This window comes from Diospyros lotus, unplaced genomic scaffold, assembly GCF_014633365.1.
Source record: "Diospyros lotus cultivar Yz01 unplaced genomic scaffold, ASM1463336v1 superscaf2, whole genome shotgun sequence".
In the NCBI taxonomy this organism is placed as follows: domain Eukaryota; kingdom Viridiplantae; phylum Streptophyta; class Magnoliopsida; order Ericales; family Ebenaceae; genus Diospyros; species Diospyros lotus.
In genome coordinates this window covers 679,398-697,785 of record NW_026267105.1, presented here as the reverse complement: position 1 = coordinate 697,785, position 18,388 = coordinate 679,398, and the positions used below count along the sequence as shown (strand labels likewise).

At 38.6% G+C, this 18,388-nt stretch overlaps 1 protein-coding gene across 1 annotated transcript; it reads right to left on the bottom strand.

Annotated features, from left to right (window-relative positions):
- Positions 1-13,822: 13,822 nt before the first annotated feature.
- On the bottom strand, positions 13,823-18,287 carry LOC127793294 (elongation factor 2). Its single transcript, XM_052324144.1, has 4 exons — positions 18,145-18,287; positions 17,118-17,184; positions 16,940-17,027; positions 13,823-16,556 (listed from the first exon to the last, which is right to left on the bottom strand). The coding sequence occupies exons 2-4, from the start codon at positions 17,118-17,120 to the stop codon at positions 14,116-14,118; spliced, it is 2,532 nt and encodes an 843-aa protein (XP_052180104.1). The 5' UTR covers positions 17,121-17,184; positions 18,145-18,287; the 3' UTR covers positions 13,823-14,115.
- Between the last annotated feature and the right edge of the window lie 101 nt (positions 18,288-18,388).

Below are 18,388 nucleotides of genomic sequence, written 5' to 3'. Positions count from 1 at the left end.
AAATCTTTTAGACATGAACTCCAATGAACATACTTGTGGAGTTATTGGGATGTTGCTGCTCAACAAGATGGCATTGATTCTTTGGGATCCAATGATGCTGTGGCTGACATTAAGTGGGGGACTCTTGTCTTGGCGATTGGGTAAACAATTAATTAACAGATAGAATATTGGGGCAGGCAGCCAAGTTGGTAATTGGAAGAGGCGTTGCAGAAATTACATTTTAGAGACATACATCATGTAGTGGAGATATTAATTCTGTAATGTATTATAAGAGGCCATTTCTTTTATTTATTTACTTTTTTGTTGTTGTTGTTGTTGTTGTTGTTGTTGCTTTTGAATCAAGTATTCATTCTGAACTCCTCTGCAACCCCTAAACAATCTATTATGTCTTATCCCAATCTTGAATTTACTACCGCAAATAATTTATCTCACCGCACCAATCTACACTTCATTTGGGTTATTTAACCATTGACTTGCTTGCATGCATTCATTTTGCGTACCATTATCAATTTGGTGATCCCAAGTTTATGTGATGAACTCGACATAAATCCCAGCAAAAGGCTGACATCTCCACTACTGTGAGCTTGCCTGGTGGTTCATAGATACACTTACTTGTCTGTCTAGACAATCAAGTTTACTCACCTATATATAATTCATGAACAAACAATGAAATTGTTATCAGGCGGATCAAGCCAAAAAAAAAAAAAAAAAAAAAGATATGGAAGGACACTTTCTAGGAAATAACTTGTGTTATAATGCTTTTGTTTGTTGTGTTATGATGCAGTAGCAGTAATGACAGCTACACACCACCACATAATTAATAGCAAGATATGCTTGCTTACCAGTTTTAGCAGAATGGCTTTGCATCTATAATACCAAATGTTGTAGTAAGATATGCTTCCACAGTGATTCAAAAATGCATAATCATTAACATAATCATTCACCTGACATCATTTTTTTTTGATAAGTAATGGTAAAAGTGTATAATAATCAAAGTGAATTGTACAAATCCACTGGGCATACCCAGACAAAGCCAAAAGGCGACTAAACTTGCTGCAAGGCCAAACTCTCATAGTGAGCTAAAACATAAGAATATAAAGAAAAAATTACTCTGTATATATGTGTTTTAACCTTACTAACCACGACATCAATACAGAGTGATTGGCCCTCAAAAACATGATGATTTCTGACAAACCAAAGGAAATAAACAGTGCTTGCAAGCCCAAGTTTCTTAGCCTTGCATTGCCAAGACGATCCTCTTAAATTATGCCTGCTCCATTATAAAGCTCTGCCTAACGTTGGCAGTCTTCTAGACAATAGATATGTCATCGGTTTTGCCTTGATGAGCTAGACAATAGACATGCACATGATGGCTAATTTCATTTGTGGCTTAACAAATCTTCGCAGAATAGGATTGTACAGTTTTCTTAGATATAGTAACATTTTAGCAGCAGCTACATCTAACCCACTGCAGCAGAGCCACATTAGATATGTCATCGGACTCAAATGTTACCATCTATGCTCAAGCCAATAGCATGATTGCCCTTAGAGCAGGAGTGCCCCCATAGCCTGATCAGAAATCAAAAAAACCCTTTACAATCTCAAACAAATTTTAAGGCCCAACATTGTTTTCTAAAATATCTTAAAACGCTAAAACTTTATTCGTATAGCCAAACAGCCCCTTGGCTAAACAACTGGAAAAAATAAAACAATGCCACCGATCGATTGCTCGACAGCAGCCGATTATTAGATTCTATGGATTGTGGTGGTTCTAGCTACAGCCGCCTTAAGAATATTTGACACTAAGAATGAGTTATTTTGGTGACTTTTTAATAATATAAATAAATATTAAAAATTATTTAAAATTTACTTTGCTTACTTTTTTAAATGCAAAATTATTAATTAAAATTTTATATTCAAATTTAGAAAATAAATATTTTTCAATTGACAATATAAACAAAATGAAAGAATCTAAACACGTAAGAGTTGAATAAGCAAAAAATGTCGAGAGTCCATACTTAGGCCTTGTAAATTAAAAAGTTATCGATTTATTTTTGCCTTTTTTTTTTTTTCAATGCCTAGATCAGTGTGGATTCCCTAAGTGAAATTTTTGTTGTCCAAAAAAATGTTTTATCAAATTATTCTCTTAAAATAACGTCATTTCTTCATTTTTTTCTATTGCATTATTAGTTTACACCTTATTATTCATTACCTAATATTGAAAAATAATCCATCGACTTCGAGAGTTGGTGGTTCTTCTTGTTTAAATAATCCTTTACTGTTCATTATCTAATTATCTAATATTGAAAAATAATTGGCGAACTTAAGGAATTGGGGGGCCTCATTGTTCAAATGGAACAATAAAATAAATGGAGCATCACTTTAGAGAAAAATCATTGTGAAATAGAATTAGTGATTTTATATCTCAAAAAAATAAGAAAAAATAAATTTTAAATAATTAGTGATTTTGGGCCCTTTTTTGGGGGCCCTAGACATAGACACGAAGGAATTTATAGATCATAAGTGTATTGAAAAAATACAAAATTTTAATCATAAATTCCTTTAGAATCTCTCTAAAGGAATAGATTACGGATGAATGGCAAATGATTACCTTTTGACGTGCAGATTCAAACTCGAAAAACAATAATCACTAATTCTATCAAGGGTCTTTTGCGCTTGTAGTAGATGCTTTGAGATGATAAGGAGCGTCAATGACTATGGAATGGTACACAAATGGGAACTGTTAGAGCATATGAGTGAGTTGACTATCACTCCTACTGAAGAGAAGCTTCTGGTATTTTGTGCTTATGCCAAGGTGCAATCGGAATTGACTCATCGGATTCAGGAACAACAAGGTGACGAAGACTACTAGCTAAGATTTTAAGGGATATGGAGAGATTTGCTCATTTGGGATACAACCAGTGGAATAATGGTTTATTGCTATATCGGGACCAGATTTGTGTAATACCCCACGTTCGTATGAAGTTGCCATGTAATTTTGATGCGTTTATGATACCGAAAAATTGGCTTAATAGCAGTTATTAGTACCGAATCGATTGCAGGGAATACCTCGGAGTGAAATTGTCTAAGGAAAATTATATGATTTTGATGAGCATTCCGAGATAGGATTTATGGTATCGAAAGAAATCAAATCGGGAATAATTTTCGGTACAGTTAAAATACAGCTGCCATTTAGGCTATAAAACCGAATCGTTGTAGGAGACTCTCAAAAAATCAACGGAACCTTATGGGGGCTTCGGTTTTGCATAATGATCAACCTTTCAGTAATTTCGAGATCAACCAATGGCCCGGTGAGGACACTACGGCAAAATCGACCAAATTGAGTAACTTTAAAGTTATTAATTTTGAATTTTCAATATTGAATTGTAAATTAATTCAATATTTAGGAGTATAATTGTAATTATGTAATTGTCCAAATGAAATAAAAATAAAAAATAAGATTTAAATGTATAATATAATTATATAATCATATATATATATATATGTATAGGTGGGCATGCGCGAGACATGGCTCTGTAAATCCCATACCCTGCAAATTGGAACCCATGCGCTGCAAATTTAACACCACGCCTCTGCAGTCTCCATCCTCTGCAAACGTGTTGGCTGAAAATTGCGTGAGTTATACGCATTGAGGGATGGCGCCATGGCAAGCTCGAGGCAATGGAATTACCTATAAATAGAGAGAAATGAAAGCAAGAAAATGGCAAGGGAGAAGCTGGCCAAGAGATCGTGAGGCTGAGAGAGAGCTTGACATAAAGATCGAAAGAGAGTTCACATGGGGGAGAAAGAGCTCAGGGCCGATCATGGCCGGAGGCGAGCTAATGCGGCCATGGCTGCGATGCTAGAAGAAGATGGAAGCAGGCTGGTTCGAGCAAGGCAGCGATGGCCCAGGCGAGAAGGCTGGCTGGTGGTTCGCGGCAGTGGCGGGCCGAGCCGATCATGTAGAAGCCGGGAAGGCCAGCGGCGGGGCAGCAACCAAGGGGCCTTGGTGAACCAGTAATGGAGATCAGTGGACATGGCAGCGAGCACGCAGTAGCTCGAGTCGCGCGAAGAAGCTGGTTGCTGGTTCGGGAGGCTGTGGCGATGGTCGTGCGGCAACTGGAAGACGGCCGTGATGGCCGGCGACGGGCCGAGCAGCCGTGGAGGCGGAGCTGGTGCGCGTGGCACTGTGCGCGGGGGCGGTGCTGGTTCGGCCATGGAGGAAAGAAGAGAAAGGAAGAAGAAGAGAAGAGAAGGAAAAAGAAGAAGAAGAAGAAGAAGAAAAGAAGAGAAGGAAAAAGAAGAGAAAGAAGAAGAAAGAAAAGAGGAGAGGGAGTTGCAGGCGGGAGAGAGCAGCTGGAGGAAGAAGATGAAGTGGTGGGAAAAAGAAAAAAAAGAAAAAAATGAAAAGAAAAGGAAAAATAAATGAGAAAATATCGAAAAAATCCCAGAAAAGTCCCAAAAGATAGGAAATTATATTTTGGTAATATTCTGAAGATTTTGGCAGGAAAAATTGTCCGGGCATGCTTTTTGAGATCAAGGCACGCATACTGAGGAAATTGGAGAAGCTAAATCAAGGTAAGTAAAATTCTCTAAAAATTTCAAAAATTCAAGAATATTATTTTATGAATTTTTGTAGTGAAATATTTGAGAAAATATTTTTAGAAATATTTAGTTTGGATTTATTGAGGAAAATTAGGAAGAAATAGAGAAAAAAATTATAGAAAATGTCAAAAATTATGGAAAAATAGAATTTAATATTTATTTAAATAATTATGGTAATTAGGATGCTTTGAGGAATAAGTTGAAGTGACTTGTCAAAATTTGAGGTTGACATGTAAATTGAGGCAATGTACGAGGCAAGGCACGGATATCGAGGTAGCCCGATAAACTCTAGAAGGTAAGTGGTACTCCTTAATTAAAGTTAGTTTTATGGAAAATGGTTGAGTTATAAGTGATTTATGTTCCTCGAAAATGTTTTCATCATATTGACATGCCCTGATATGTATCCATCACGTGGACTGCATACATGACATGATTATGAAATGTATAAATACACATTGATATCATTGATCATTCGCATTTGAGGCCGTAAGGAATACGAGCTGGCACCGCTACTTTACCAAGGGTGCACCCATACACCTCGGCTTTGAAAGAAGGGGGCCGCAAAAATAGTAGGTAGCATGAGGGGTGCAGTTGACACCTACGAAGTAAGACATTGCATACACACATGATATAATATTATGTACCCTTACTTAGATGATTCATCATTTAACTTGAGTTTTTCCTTGGAATATTCAACGTTCCAGGTAGAGATTGTAGCAGATTCGAGGATAAATGAGGCATGAAATGGCACTTAGCAGAGAGAGTGTATGAAGAGTGAAATGTATGTTGTGCAGCCCATGTATTTAAGTTTTGCTACTTTAGATTCTGAACGTTTTGAGGAATGTTGAATTTATTTACGATTAATGTTAAGATATCAGATTTTGATCTTTGCGTCCGCATTTGATGTCTATAGTGATTCTCTTTCGAGATTAATAGTTGGGAATTCCGAGACGGATTCGAGAAATGATGTGGTTTAGCCTTAGTGTTTGAAAGAAAAAATTTTATTGTCCCGGAATTGTCCCAATTTATAACGTGCCCGAAAAAGTGGGGCGTTACAGTTGGTATCAGAGCTTAAGGTTATTGGAAGCCCTTTGTGACTCGGATGTAGTTGATATCGGAGTTAAACCCTATTTGGAGATTAGGGAATAGCAATTTGGAGACTTAAGAGGATCCGATATTGATGGAACCAATTAGTAGGAACCCCAAGTGGAGGCTTAGGGGAAATAGACCAAGGGTTTGTAAGATGAAATCCCTATTTAGGAGATTCAGGGATTGTCGGTTGAAGGGTTAGGGGTTACTGAATTTCAATGTTGAGTAGTGGAAGTGCATGTCTAGGCAAGTTCTGCTTAAGGAAAGACTTGGTATTTAAATGTGTCCATTTGTGACCCACATCTCTTTCCTGGGAACTTACCTGGTGTATTATTCATGTACAGACACTATTCCAGTATACGATTACTATTCTCGATGAATAGTAAAAGCCTGATGGAAGCTAGTATAATGATCTAGCTATTGGAGTTAGGATCTGATGATATGATTCGAGTGTAAGGTTGACTCGATAACCGTGATTATGGATCCGAGAGATTTAGAGACTGTTGATTTGAGGTCATTAGTCAAAATCATGGCGAGAAATGATATGGTAACTGTGGTTATCGAGGATGATCGAATCATAGATAATTAGTCTGATGTGACATAGCCTAGTTAAAAAGTTAGGATCAAATGATAAGTATTTCGAAGATCATTTAATAACTCGGAAATAGGATGTGTAGATCAGAGATCCAACTGATTAAGTCAAGCGAGATGCCGAAGATGGTCAAGTGATGGCAAGTGAGTTGCATCAATTGATGAGGTGGCAGTGGTGCAACCAATGGGACTCGCAGAGATGGGATAAGGAACCCTAACAGAATGACGGCACTACTGGTTCGGTATTTGCGCGCAACCAATGGGACTCGTAGAGATGGGATAAGGAACCTTAACAGAGTGACGGCACTACTGGTTCGGTATTTGTAGTGACAAATCTGGGTTTAGGGACCCACGTGCAGATAGTTGATGGATGGCTTACGATAAGGTACGGGAAACCCGTCGATCGAAAGCATCATAGCAGACTGTCCGGGAGACGATCATGAAGATCTGGGACAGCCCAGCACGGTCTGTACCTTATATGGGTTTAAGTCCCAATGGTCTAGGGTGCGATGAGGTGGCAGTGGTGCAACCAATGGGACTCGCAGAGATGGGATAAGGAACCCTAACAGAATGACAGCACTACTAGTTCGGTATTTGCGCAACCAATGGGACTCGCAGAGATGGGATAAGGAACCCTAACAGAGTGACGGCACTACTGGTTCGGTATTTGCAGTGACAAATCTGGGTCTAGGGACCCACGTGCAGATAGTTGATGGATGGCTTACGATAAGGTACGGGAAATCCGTCGATCGAAAGCATCATAGCAGACTGTCTGGGAGACGATCATGAAGATCTGGGACAGCCCAGCATGGTTTGTACCTTATATGGGTTTAAATCCCAATGGTCTAGGGTGTGAGGTGTGCCACTAGCTAAGGTTAAAAGAGGTTGGAAGCCTAGGGAATCAACCTGAATGAAATGGATTGAATATGGACTGAGTGACTTATTTAAAGAATTGTATCGGGGTTCGCAGTCATCTTGGGAGTAGGGTGACACGACGAACAGTACGAGACTTGAGGAGTAGAATACCTTGGTATCTAGTATGACAATGGGGTCACAAATGGTCGTGCGTCGATAGTCAGCGAGATCTAAAGATCGAAATGCGAGAGTCAGTGAATTCTCGATAAACGGGATTTTGGGAAGTACAACATGGCCAGTTCAAGGCCCTGACGATGAGTAGTAAGATAGCAACCTCGATTCAGTGTGCCAAGTGGGCTTGAGGATTCAAAAGTTTGTGAGAAGGGACATGTGAATGGGTTGTGTGGGGACTTGAATCATTATTTGAGATTTAAGGTATCCTTAGGTAAAGAGTTCAGGGAAGTTTTGAGGCTCGGTTATTTATAAGAAATGATTGGAGCCAATTAACGCGATTTGATTTGGGATCTTCAAAGATGAATCAATTTGGAATTTTCGAGGAATTTCCCCTAAGGGATGAGAATCTAAGGATTTGTGATGAGACTTTAAAGTTTTCCAAAAAAGATTTGGAAGGTCCTTAGGTAATCTCGTTAAGGAAATAGAGATTGATTTTCTTAAGCTGTGAAAGTCATAATCAGGGTACCATGGGAGACGTAAGTACCTACCCACTCCAGTTAGTGAGATGGTTACGGATTGATGTTTTTGGCGTGTTTAAGAGAGATAGGTAATGACAGATGTGTCAGGATGTTAGTAATAGATCGAAATCTATTGGAGATCTGAAATTTTCGATTTGGGAGAATGGAACTCCTATTGAGCTAAGCGGTTAGGCTAGATAACCCTGATGGACAAATCGGGAGATGTGTAGCTAGACGATCACTAAAGTGATATAAGCAAGTTATGAAAATAAGGAGCCTGTCAATATGTGGTACGGGCACTTGTGGTCAATGAAAAGCCGTGAGAAAATTGAGGAAGTGAGAGAAATATCAGAATGTGCTCTTGGAAGATTTATCGGGATTATTTCTTAATTGCCAATAATAGCTTGAGGTTGTTGGATGCTTAGCTATAAGTGGCTTGATTGAGGATGTAAATTATCAAAGATGTGATAATTAAGAGTAGATATATTTACCTCGAATTTGGTGAATTATAAAATAGCTGCAAGAGGCTATGGTATTTTCTATGATTGATGCACAATCGAGGAGTAAAGTAAACCCTTGCAATATTAAGGTTACGTGTGACACTTTTCATTGTGACGCTTGAGGGTAAATGGTTTCGAGATTTTGATTGGATGATAATGATGTCACAGATTGATAGACAATAGAGTCGATGAGCAAGTCTAGTGATTGCAAGTTGGTAAGTGTACCTGTGCTACGATTGACTAAAAAAAAAAATCGATGGTCAAATGCTAGGAAAGAAATTAGGTGATTTCCATATTGGCATGAGATGGTATCTTAAGGATCAAGTAGGACTAGAGTTAATTGATATGAGATGAATAACTCGAGAATTAGTTCAAGCAAATTTGAGGATCAAATGATTAATCTGATGATAAAAAAAAAATGTTATCTGAGGATCACTTTGAAAAGCGCGATGAGTTCTTTAAGTTATGGGTATATGGATGAATGGGTATTAGTTGGCGACTAAGTAACAAATGAGCAAGCAATGCAAGGATATTAATATTGCTAGCTAGATTTGGAAGACATTGTTTGATGTCGGTTGATATTAAAAGTTAAGTTACGGAAAGAAGTTTTGGAGATAGATAGAATCTATTAAAGATTTCTTAAAATTACACGACATGATTAGAAGATGATTGTGGTCAATTGGCAGAACCTTGAGATTATATTGGGTGATGAATGTCTACAAGAATGAGGAAACAACAAAAATCTCGAATAGATTAGCACAAAGATTAAGCAATGACTAAGCTTGAGATGATCTAAGGTAAGGTATAGCTAGTTTCAAGGATATGTGATGACGTATATTTGTGATATTTTTGAATCCAAGGGTACGTGAAATAGTTTGACGACATAAAAATATTTCTTTGAGGATCGATTTGATAAAAGTTAAGATGAATCGAGATCAGGGACTTTGTGTTAAGGTTGGAAAATTGTCAAAGCATGATTGATTGATTCAAAATAAATGATGTCGTAGGAAATCAGAATTAAAGGAATGTCGTGATATCGATTGGATGACTTGAGAAAATTGAAAATTAAGAATGTGGATATGAGAGCTGCGGGCTTATTATGACGATATGAGTACCGACTTAGATAGGAGCTCGAGTGGAGACTCGTGGCCCAAGGACGGAGTTATGCGATTATAATTTGAAAGGTATGCATGGTTGACAAGTGTACTTGTCTATAGGTTGATGGGTATGGTTAGTCTAAGGGTTCGGATTTTGATATGTGCATTGGTATTCACGAGTTTCAAGTGGGATCTTCTTTATTTGATCAATCAGGTGTTGATTCCGATGATGAAATTTTGAGATTTAGGATATGTAGCAAATTTCGAGGACGAAATTTTTGTAAGGAGGGGAGAATGTAATACCCCATGTTCGTATGAAGTTGCCACGTAATTTCGATGAGTTTAGGATACCGAAAAATTGGTTTAATAGCAGTTATTAGTACTGAATCGACTGTAGAGAATGCCTCGGAGTGAAATTGTCTAAGGAAAATTATATGGTTTTGATGAGCATTCCGAGATAGGATTTATGGTATCGAAAGAAATCGAATTGGGAACAGTTTTCGGTACAGCTAAAATACAGCTGCCATTTAGGCTATAAAACCGAATCGTTGTAGGAGACTCTCGAAAAATCAACGAAACCTTAAGGGGGCTTCGGTTTTGCATAATGATCAACCCTTCAGTAGTTTTGGGATCAACCAATGGCTTGGTGAGGACACTAGGGCAAAATCGACCAAATCAAGTAACTTTAAAGTTATTAATTTTAGATTTTCAGTATTGAAATGCAAATTAATTCAATATTTAGGAGTATAATTGTAATTATGAAATTGCCCAAATGAAATAAAAATAAAAAATGAGATTTAAATGTATAATATAATTATATAATCATATATATATATATGTATAGGTAGGCATGCGCGAGACATACCTTTGGTGGAATTTGCTTATAATAACAACTACCATTCCAGCATAGGGATGTTTTCAATGACAAGACGAAACAACACAAGTCCAAACAAGCAAAGCATACCTAGGTCCAGCAATAACCCTAGATCAATATCTTTTTTTCTTCTCGCATCTTCCTCATATGACATTCTGACATTCTGCATCTTATGCTACATGACGACCTCATTTGATTTAAGCATTGGAGAACTTGTGTAGGAGAAATTCCCATGTGCCCCTTGTCTTGCAAACCCGCTCGCAAGATGAAGGATCTCTTAGTGCCTCTCAGCAACTCTAGTTTCTCCATCTCCACTACTTTCCCAACCAACGGATTGAGCCTCTTTCGAGCCAGTGGATCAAGTCTACCCTAGACAACCTCATTCTCTCCTGGATCTTATGGTTAAGGTAGGAAGGCCAAGAGGTGCCTCTAGTTCTTTCGGCTACTCGTTGAGTTTCCTCACAATAAACAAAATTTAATTGTTGTATTTCGCAACAACTAATAAATAAAAAAAGTATTTAAAGCATAATAACTTGAATACTAAACATAATTAAACAAATAAAAATAAAATAGGAACACTAATACCAAAAAAGAGTGCTCCTACCTCAACATGTGTGGCCCCCTACTCCCACCCTAGGGTCGTCGTAGATGGTTGCTCACCATTTAACATTGGAAAAATATCCAAAGTTATCGTTGTGAGTTATTGGACTATTAAATTTTTATTCTCTTTTATTTTTTTACTCATTAGAAATTAAACACAATTCATCTAAATTTGATTAATTTCTAATGGGACACATCTTCACTATCTAGGTTTTAGAAATGGAAAGAAAGATGAGTTGATGACCAAGACAAGATGTATTAGAGTTAACCTCACAAACATTTAAACAAAGATCGTGCACCATGGTACACGTAGAAAGCATTCACGTTCAACATCTTTTATCTTTCTTCCTTGCATGTTTATATAATTGAGAGGGCTACTATGGATGTGTCCATGCACCCCTGGAGGATAAACAGTCACCCTTGACACGGAGGACGATACCACCAAGTGACTCTCTATGGCCATATAGCTCTTATGAAAACTTTAAAAAAACGAACTTTAACCACAAGAGATTTAAATTACAAGAAACCCATCTCATCCATCACTGGATAAACAAACATAAAACATCCCACCACCACCCCTTTCAATTCATCGATTATATGTATTTTTCCATTTTCACTTCCACTATTGCTTCGCCTCTCACTTTTCATTCTTTCTCACCCTCAATTGGAAAACAAATCCACACTGTTATATTCTTAAATTTAAGGACACCTCTTCTCTCTTCCTTTTGACACACTGGATTCTCTCTGTGCAAGGAAAATAACACCTAAAAGTTAAAAACTCTTAATAATTTATCTTAGATCAAACTATTTGCAGGATTGTAAAATTTGATGGAGACACTGACATGTCAATCCATCGGTCCAAGTCCTAGTGACCTTCTTCCCAACTGAATACTATATGCTCTCCCTACAGCTTCAAGCTGTTGCTGCCTTTACTTGCCGCCACTAGCAGCATGTCATGCGTGAAGTTTAAGCCCAGCAGCCACTTCTTGAGAATTGATGAATCAATTCAGTGTGAAGTCCTTAAATTTCAAAAAAATATTAAGTTATGGCCACCCACTTGGAATATTAACATTGTCTTATTAATTTATTTATTTTTTCATTTCTATTTATATTTTGATCCTTATTCTTTTAAGTTCATGGGGGTATTTTAAGGCCATTAAGTATAGTTCATCTTCCTACTTTGCTTAACAACCCTTAAACCTCATAATTTTTTTGGTATTATAATGCTGCATTAAAATTTTTAATGATTCATTTCATCCAACCATTTCTCAACTTGAATGTCTCATCGGTCTTTTTATAAAAATCTTTACATATTTCGAGTCTTGATTAATTTTTTCGTCATCCCATTAACTCATTTTTTCTTAGTAACTCCATTATTCCAAATTGAGACAATTAAGTAAATGAATTTGCTAAAATTCACATCTAAATAAATCCTTTAAACGTGAATTTTAGCTAATAACAATACATTTAAAAACACCATAGAATATAGGGGATTACAGTATGCATGGATGAGAAGTTGGTTAATAAAATCATCATTAAATGTAGATATTTTGTCTTAACATTAGAGGATATATTGGATGTAACAAAGATAGGTTTCCTTGTAGTAAAATGACATCTAATTTATTCGTTTTAGAAAATTGGTAACTTTCGTGTTTTACCTTCTTCTATATATCTATATATCGTGTTTGGTGTTCGATAGAGATGTAAAGTTTTACTAATTATTTTGAAGAACCTATGTATGACTTAACTATATATTTTGGAACATTGAGATCTAAATTCTCTCTCCTTTTTTTTTTTTTTTCAACCCCAAACTAAGTGGTCGATTGTGTGTATGCAGGAGAAAAGCTTCATATTTGGAATTTGAATCCGCAAACTGCTGAATTAACGCACCCTTGCTGGCCTTGTGCCCTTATCCCCAAAAGACAAAAAGAAAGTTGTAAAATTTTGCCCACTACTTCCAGCCATGATTTGTATATATGCTAAAATTAAGTGTAAAATTGTTTCTAAATAATGCATATATCAGTGTGTGTGTGTGTGTGTATTCTTCTCGATTGTTATTAACGTGCATCATTGTAATTCCTCGAAGGAGAATATTTAGGAAACACTGAAGAAGCATTCAAATCAAATCATGATGGGTCCCCACCACCCTTTCTAATTAAATTTTATATCCAGATAGATTATAGATAGAAGCTCTATTTGGCTCGTCCAATACGAATACCAAACTCCCTCCCTCTTGAATCCCCCCATCCCATCATCCTTTTGAAATGGGTAATTGAATTTCCTAAGACTACTTACTACTGGCGACTAGGCTTCGAATCGTTTAAAGATTTAGAAATAGCTTAAAAAAGCTTTTTTAAGGAAGGAAATATCCTTCATGGCGTGCACCAAAATAACCCCCGACCATATCCTTATCCTTAATAAAGGAGGGAATGGTTGAACTGCAGGTGCAGCCACTCGTGCAAGGAATTAGAAATAGAAGAAGAAGAAGAAGAAGAAGAAGATAGCTCTCTCTCTCTCTCTCTCTGTTGCTGCTTTGCTGTCATCATCGTATCCCCTCCTCTCTACGAATATGGACAGCGATGCATTGAGAATATGAATACAGGATCTTTTGTTCTCCCGAAAGAGGTTTTAAATATTAGTCATTTCATATTTTATATTTTATCATTTAAAATGGAACCTATTGAAGTGTGGTCCAAATTCACCTTAAATTTGAACTCAAATCTAAATGCTTCTCTACCAGTTATGCAACAAAATAATAAAATTTCAAAAGACAGCGAACACATTCAAGAAACATCCCATCCAGGAGATATTTTGTTTCAAGTCCTCCCATCTACGAATGATTCATTCAACATATAAGCAAAAATGTGCTGCTAATAACTAAATAACAACATTAAAAACAGGTAGGAATCCAACAAAACATAAACGCAATTAAGAACGGACATATTAAAACCTTGTAGTACCTAAAGCACGTTCGCTGGTCCAAATAGAAAACAAACATCACACAGTAATAATACCCCGTCCCTGGGAATCGACACCCAGAAAACTCAAATGCTAGTTCACAGTTTCACATCTGATTAAAAAACAAAAAAAAGTAATGAAAGACCCAACAAAAATTGTACTGCATCATCATGTCTCTTCATCATTCCTCTCTCTCTCTCAAATGGAGGTTTACCTTGCAGCTGCAGCTGCTTCAAATTCACAGCGAGGCAAGCTTACAGCTTGTCCTCGAACTCGGAGAGGGGTGTCATCTGTTCCTTCAAACCTTTTCTTTTACGAATATCAGCTACAAGATTTGCTGCCTGTGATCCAGACTCCAACGGATCGGAAGACATCATATCCCAATGATCAAACACGCACTGGGGGAAGGCCTGTCCTGAAGTCGCCGCTCTCAAAGTGCCTGAGAATCCAAACGATTCAACAACGGGGAGGTATGCCTTGATGTTGTAGAGAGGAGTACCCGGCCTCTGCATCTCCTCGAACACATGACCACGTTTCTGATTCAGTACACTGTAGATCCCGCCAAGAGCTTGCTCTGGTGCTTGGATCTCAACCAAGTAAACGGGCTCCAGAAGACGCGGTTTGGCAGTCAGCTGGGAAGCATAAATAACCCTCCTAGCAGTTGGAATAATTTGGCCGCCACCTCTGTGAATAGCATCAGCATGCAAAACCACATCACAAACTTCGAAGCAAATGGCCCTCATGTTTTCTTCTGCCAGTGCACCTTCTTTCGATGCCCACTGGAACCCAGCAACAACTGAATCTTTGATTTCATTGAGGTACTGGACTCCCTTACACATATCAACCACCATATTAGGGCCAGTGGTTTCTGGGCCAAAACACCATATCTTCTTTGCAAGGTCCTTGTCCCACGCAAACTCTTCAGACAAGATTTTAGCTCGAACCTTGGGATCATCCCTTGGACCAATGCGCCCGTCATCAATGGCCTCAGCAAGTCCCTCTTCCATGGGCCTAGCTTCCATGTACAGACGGTTGTGCTTGTTAGGTGACTTGCTCATCACAATCCGGCATGACTTCTCAAGGACTGTCTCACGGAATGACACAACAGGATCTGACTTTATAATTTCAGCACCACCCATGAAATCGTCCTGCAGATCCTTCAAGCAGATCTCAAGGTGCAGCTCTCCAGCACCAGCAATGATGTGCTCCCCAGACTCCTCAATGGTACAGACAACCATAGGATCAGACTTAGCAAGACGCTTCAGACCTTCAACCAGCTTGGGAAGGTCAGAGGCGACCTTGCACTGCACAGCTACACGAACAACGGGTGAGACTGAGAATTTCATTGCACGGATTGGGTGGGCATCAGTTTCCTTCTCATTTGTCAAGGTAGCATTCTTAGTAATAAATTGATCCAAACCAACCATGGCAACTGTATTGCCACATGGCACATCCTCGACTGTTTCCTGTTTCTTTCCCATCCAGATGACAGTCCTCTGTACACTCTTAACGTACAAGTCCTTTTTCTCTCCTGGAACATAGTTGGGACCCATGATTCTAACTTTCAGGCCAGTTGAGACTTTTCCAGAGAACACACGACCAAAGGCAAAAAACCTTCCCTTGTCTGATGCAGGAATCATCTTGGACACATAGAGCATAAGAGGACCATCAGGATCGCAATTCCTAATGGCGTTAGCATAAGGATCATCAAGGGGTCCCTCGTACAAGTTCTCAACACGGTATTTTTGAGCTGTGGCAGGGGATGGGAGATGGAAGATCATCATTTCCAGTAGTGCACTGCTTGCAGGAAGCCATGTCTGCATCACACGCTTCATCAAGGCCTTCCCCATCAAATCCTTCTCATCGGCCTTCATGGTTACTCCAAGCTTCTTCAACATTGGCCACAGCTTATCTTTCTGATCATTCATGCAAGTACTGATGATCTGCTTAATGGGTTCATAGCAAAACTGAACAAAGCCACGCTTGCAAGTAGGGGTGCCAGTATTCTTGCTGGTCCACTTTTTGGTGCTAGGATCAAAGAAATTTTCACCCCAGAGACGTTCCATCATCTTGGCCTCGTCAACGCCAAATTTGGAAGCATACATCTTGGCAAAATTGGTCAGAGTGAAAGCCCAGCCATGCAACCCAGCAGAGAAAGCAACTGTTCCTTTCTCAGGGTACACCTGAACATCTCCGAGTAAGGGATCCTCATATGTGGCCATAATAACATTTGCATTCTCAATAACTCTCTGGAATGTTTGGTAAGCCTCCTCTCCATCAACTTGGAGCTCAAGGAAGCACCTGTCCATCTTGTTAACGGTCAATACAGGTCGGATCCTTTCACCTAAAGCCTGCCGGAGCACAGTTTCTGTCTGGACACATACACCCTCAACACAGTCAACCACCACAAGTGCACCATCAGTAATGCGGAGAGCAGCTGTGACCTCAGATGAAAAGTCAACGTGCCCAGGGGAATCAATCAGATTGATAAGGTACTCATTCCCTTGGCGCTCTCCCTTGTAGCTCTTCAATGAATCAGAAGACATCTCATAATACAGTGAGATACCGGTAGACTTGATAGTGATACCACGTTCAGCTTCATCAGCACGGGTATCTGTCATGCGGACATCACCAGCAACTTCTTGAGCAATGATACCAGCAGCAGCTACAAGGGAATCGGTGAGCGTGGACTTCCCTGTGAAAATGAAAGAATCAGGGGTAATGTCAATATGAATAGGTCTTTTAGTCCTTTACTTTAGGGAAGGAGTGATTGGCCAATTGAATCAGTTGGATGCAGTACGTGCACAAGCTATAAATACGAAAAAGCAAAGCAACTCCATGAAGTATGTATCAAATCTGTCCTACTGTACCCTTCCACAGTACTGATCCCCAATCAAGATAAATATACAAGTGGTCAGGCAAATCAAAAACATTATACAACAATTGCTGTAAGACAAAACACCACAAATTAAATGTACACATGCTGCTTCTCCCCAAACAAGAAATTTCAAGAGCTTAATACCACTGAAACATTAAAAAAAAAAAAAGAAAGATACAAGACTAGTGTAGTATACATACCATGATCGACATGAGCAATAACAGACATGTTACGAATGTTATGTTTGTAGTCCATAATCCTACGGAGCTCGTCAGCTGTAAACTTCACCTGCAAAGTTAAATAAGTTACTTTGTTAGAGAACTCATCTTGCCACAACATAGGCAAATGATACCAGAAAACTTGAAACAAAATACTTACCATTTTGAGTAATTTAAATGCTACAACAACAAAATTGTAAAATGGAAGGCGTTTCGCCCAAGGACACCTGCAGCCAAGTAAACAGCAGAAGTAGGTTAACAGACACAAGGGTCAGCTGGAGTGGAGAGTAAATAAAACAAATCTTACCAAAACTGTAATCCAATTCCTTCTTGGTAAGCATAAGGATCAGTTTCCCATAATTAGTTTATTACAGGAATTCTAAATTTACATAATTGGTAAAAGAATAGCTTCCGTCTGCCAATAATTAAAAATGCACACAAGTTCCCAAAGAATATTTAATCAAATTTCCAATAGCCTCATAAACATTATCCAAAAAACACCAGAGATGGATTTCACAGGCACCATGGCATGGCACAACGGTTCAGAACATAAAATATACATGATCAATATCTACACTGTCGACTTACATGCCTTCATGGAGAAGGTCTGCTAGTATTTGATATAAACTAGCAATAATAACCATACGAAATGTGAAAACATTTAGTTCACATTGCTTAACAAACTTCGCTCATAAAATTGTTCTAATAGGTTATCCATGACTCCCCAATATATATCCATGTCCAGATACCAAGAAAATGATCCTCCAAATTCTAGCCAAGTTGCACATCAGAATAAAACCTACAAGAACATGGATTTGAGCACACAACCCCTTCTCGTACGTGAATACAATCAGCAAATCGAACATAACGCAAGATCTCATACTTAAAATAACAACAGCGACAGAATTATTTTAAAAACAGGGCCAGATGAACTGGAACCCCATCGAATCTTACACAGATCCAAACAGAAACTACAAAATTGTTCGGTCAACGATGAGCAAATGATAACCATACATAGGGATACTGAATTCGGAACGATGAATAACCAGAAAATTGTCAAAAATCATCAAGAAAAAGAAGAAAAATACAGATAGATCGGAGGCCGAACGGGAATCAGGAACAGTTAAGCGATGCTACGAATCTATAAACAGAAATAAATTGATCGGCGTATGGAGATTGAGACTTACAGAAGGAGTAGAAAGTGAGGCGGCGACACTCGGAGAAAGGAAATGCTCCCAGTGGCCTCGAAGTTACACTGAGAGGAGGAAATGGAAGGGCGGAAGATTGGATTCGGGGAACGAATATATATAAAGCTAGGGTATACCGTAGGCAAGCTCCTCTGCTGTTCGATGTGGTGCGGTTCGTGCGGTTAGTGATAACAGGGGGGCCCAATGGAATATTCTGAGAAAAATGCTGTGCGCTTAATTCATG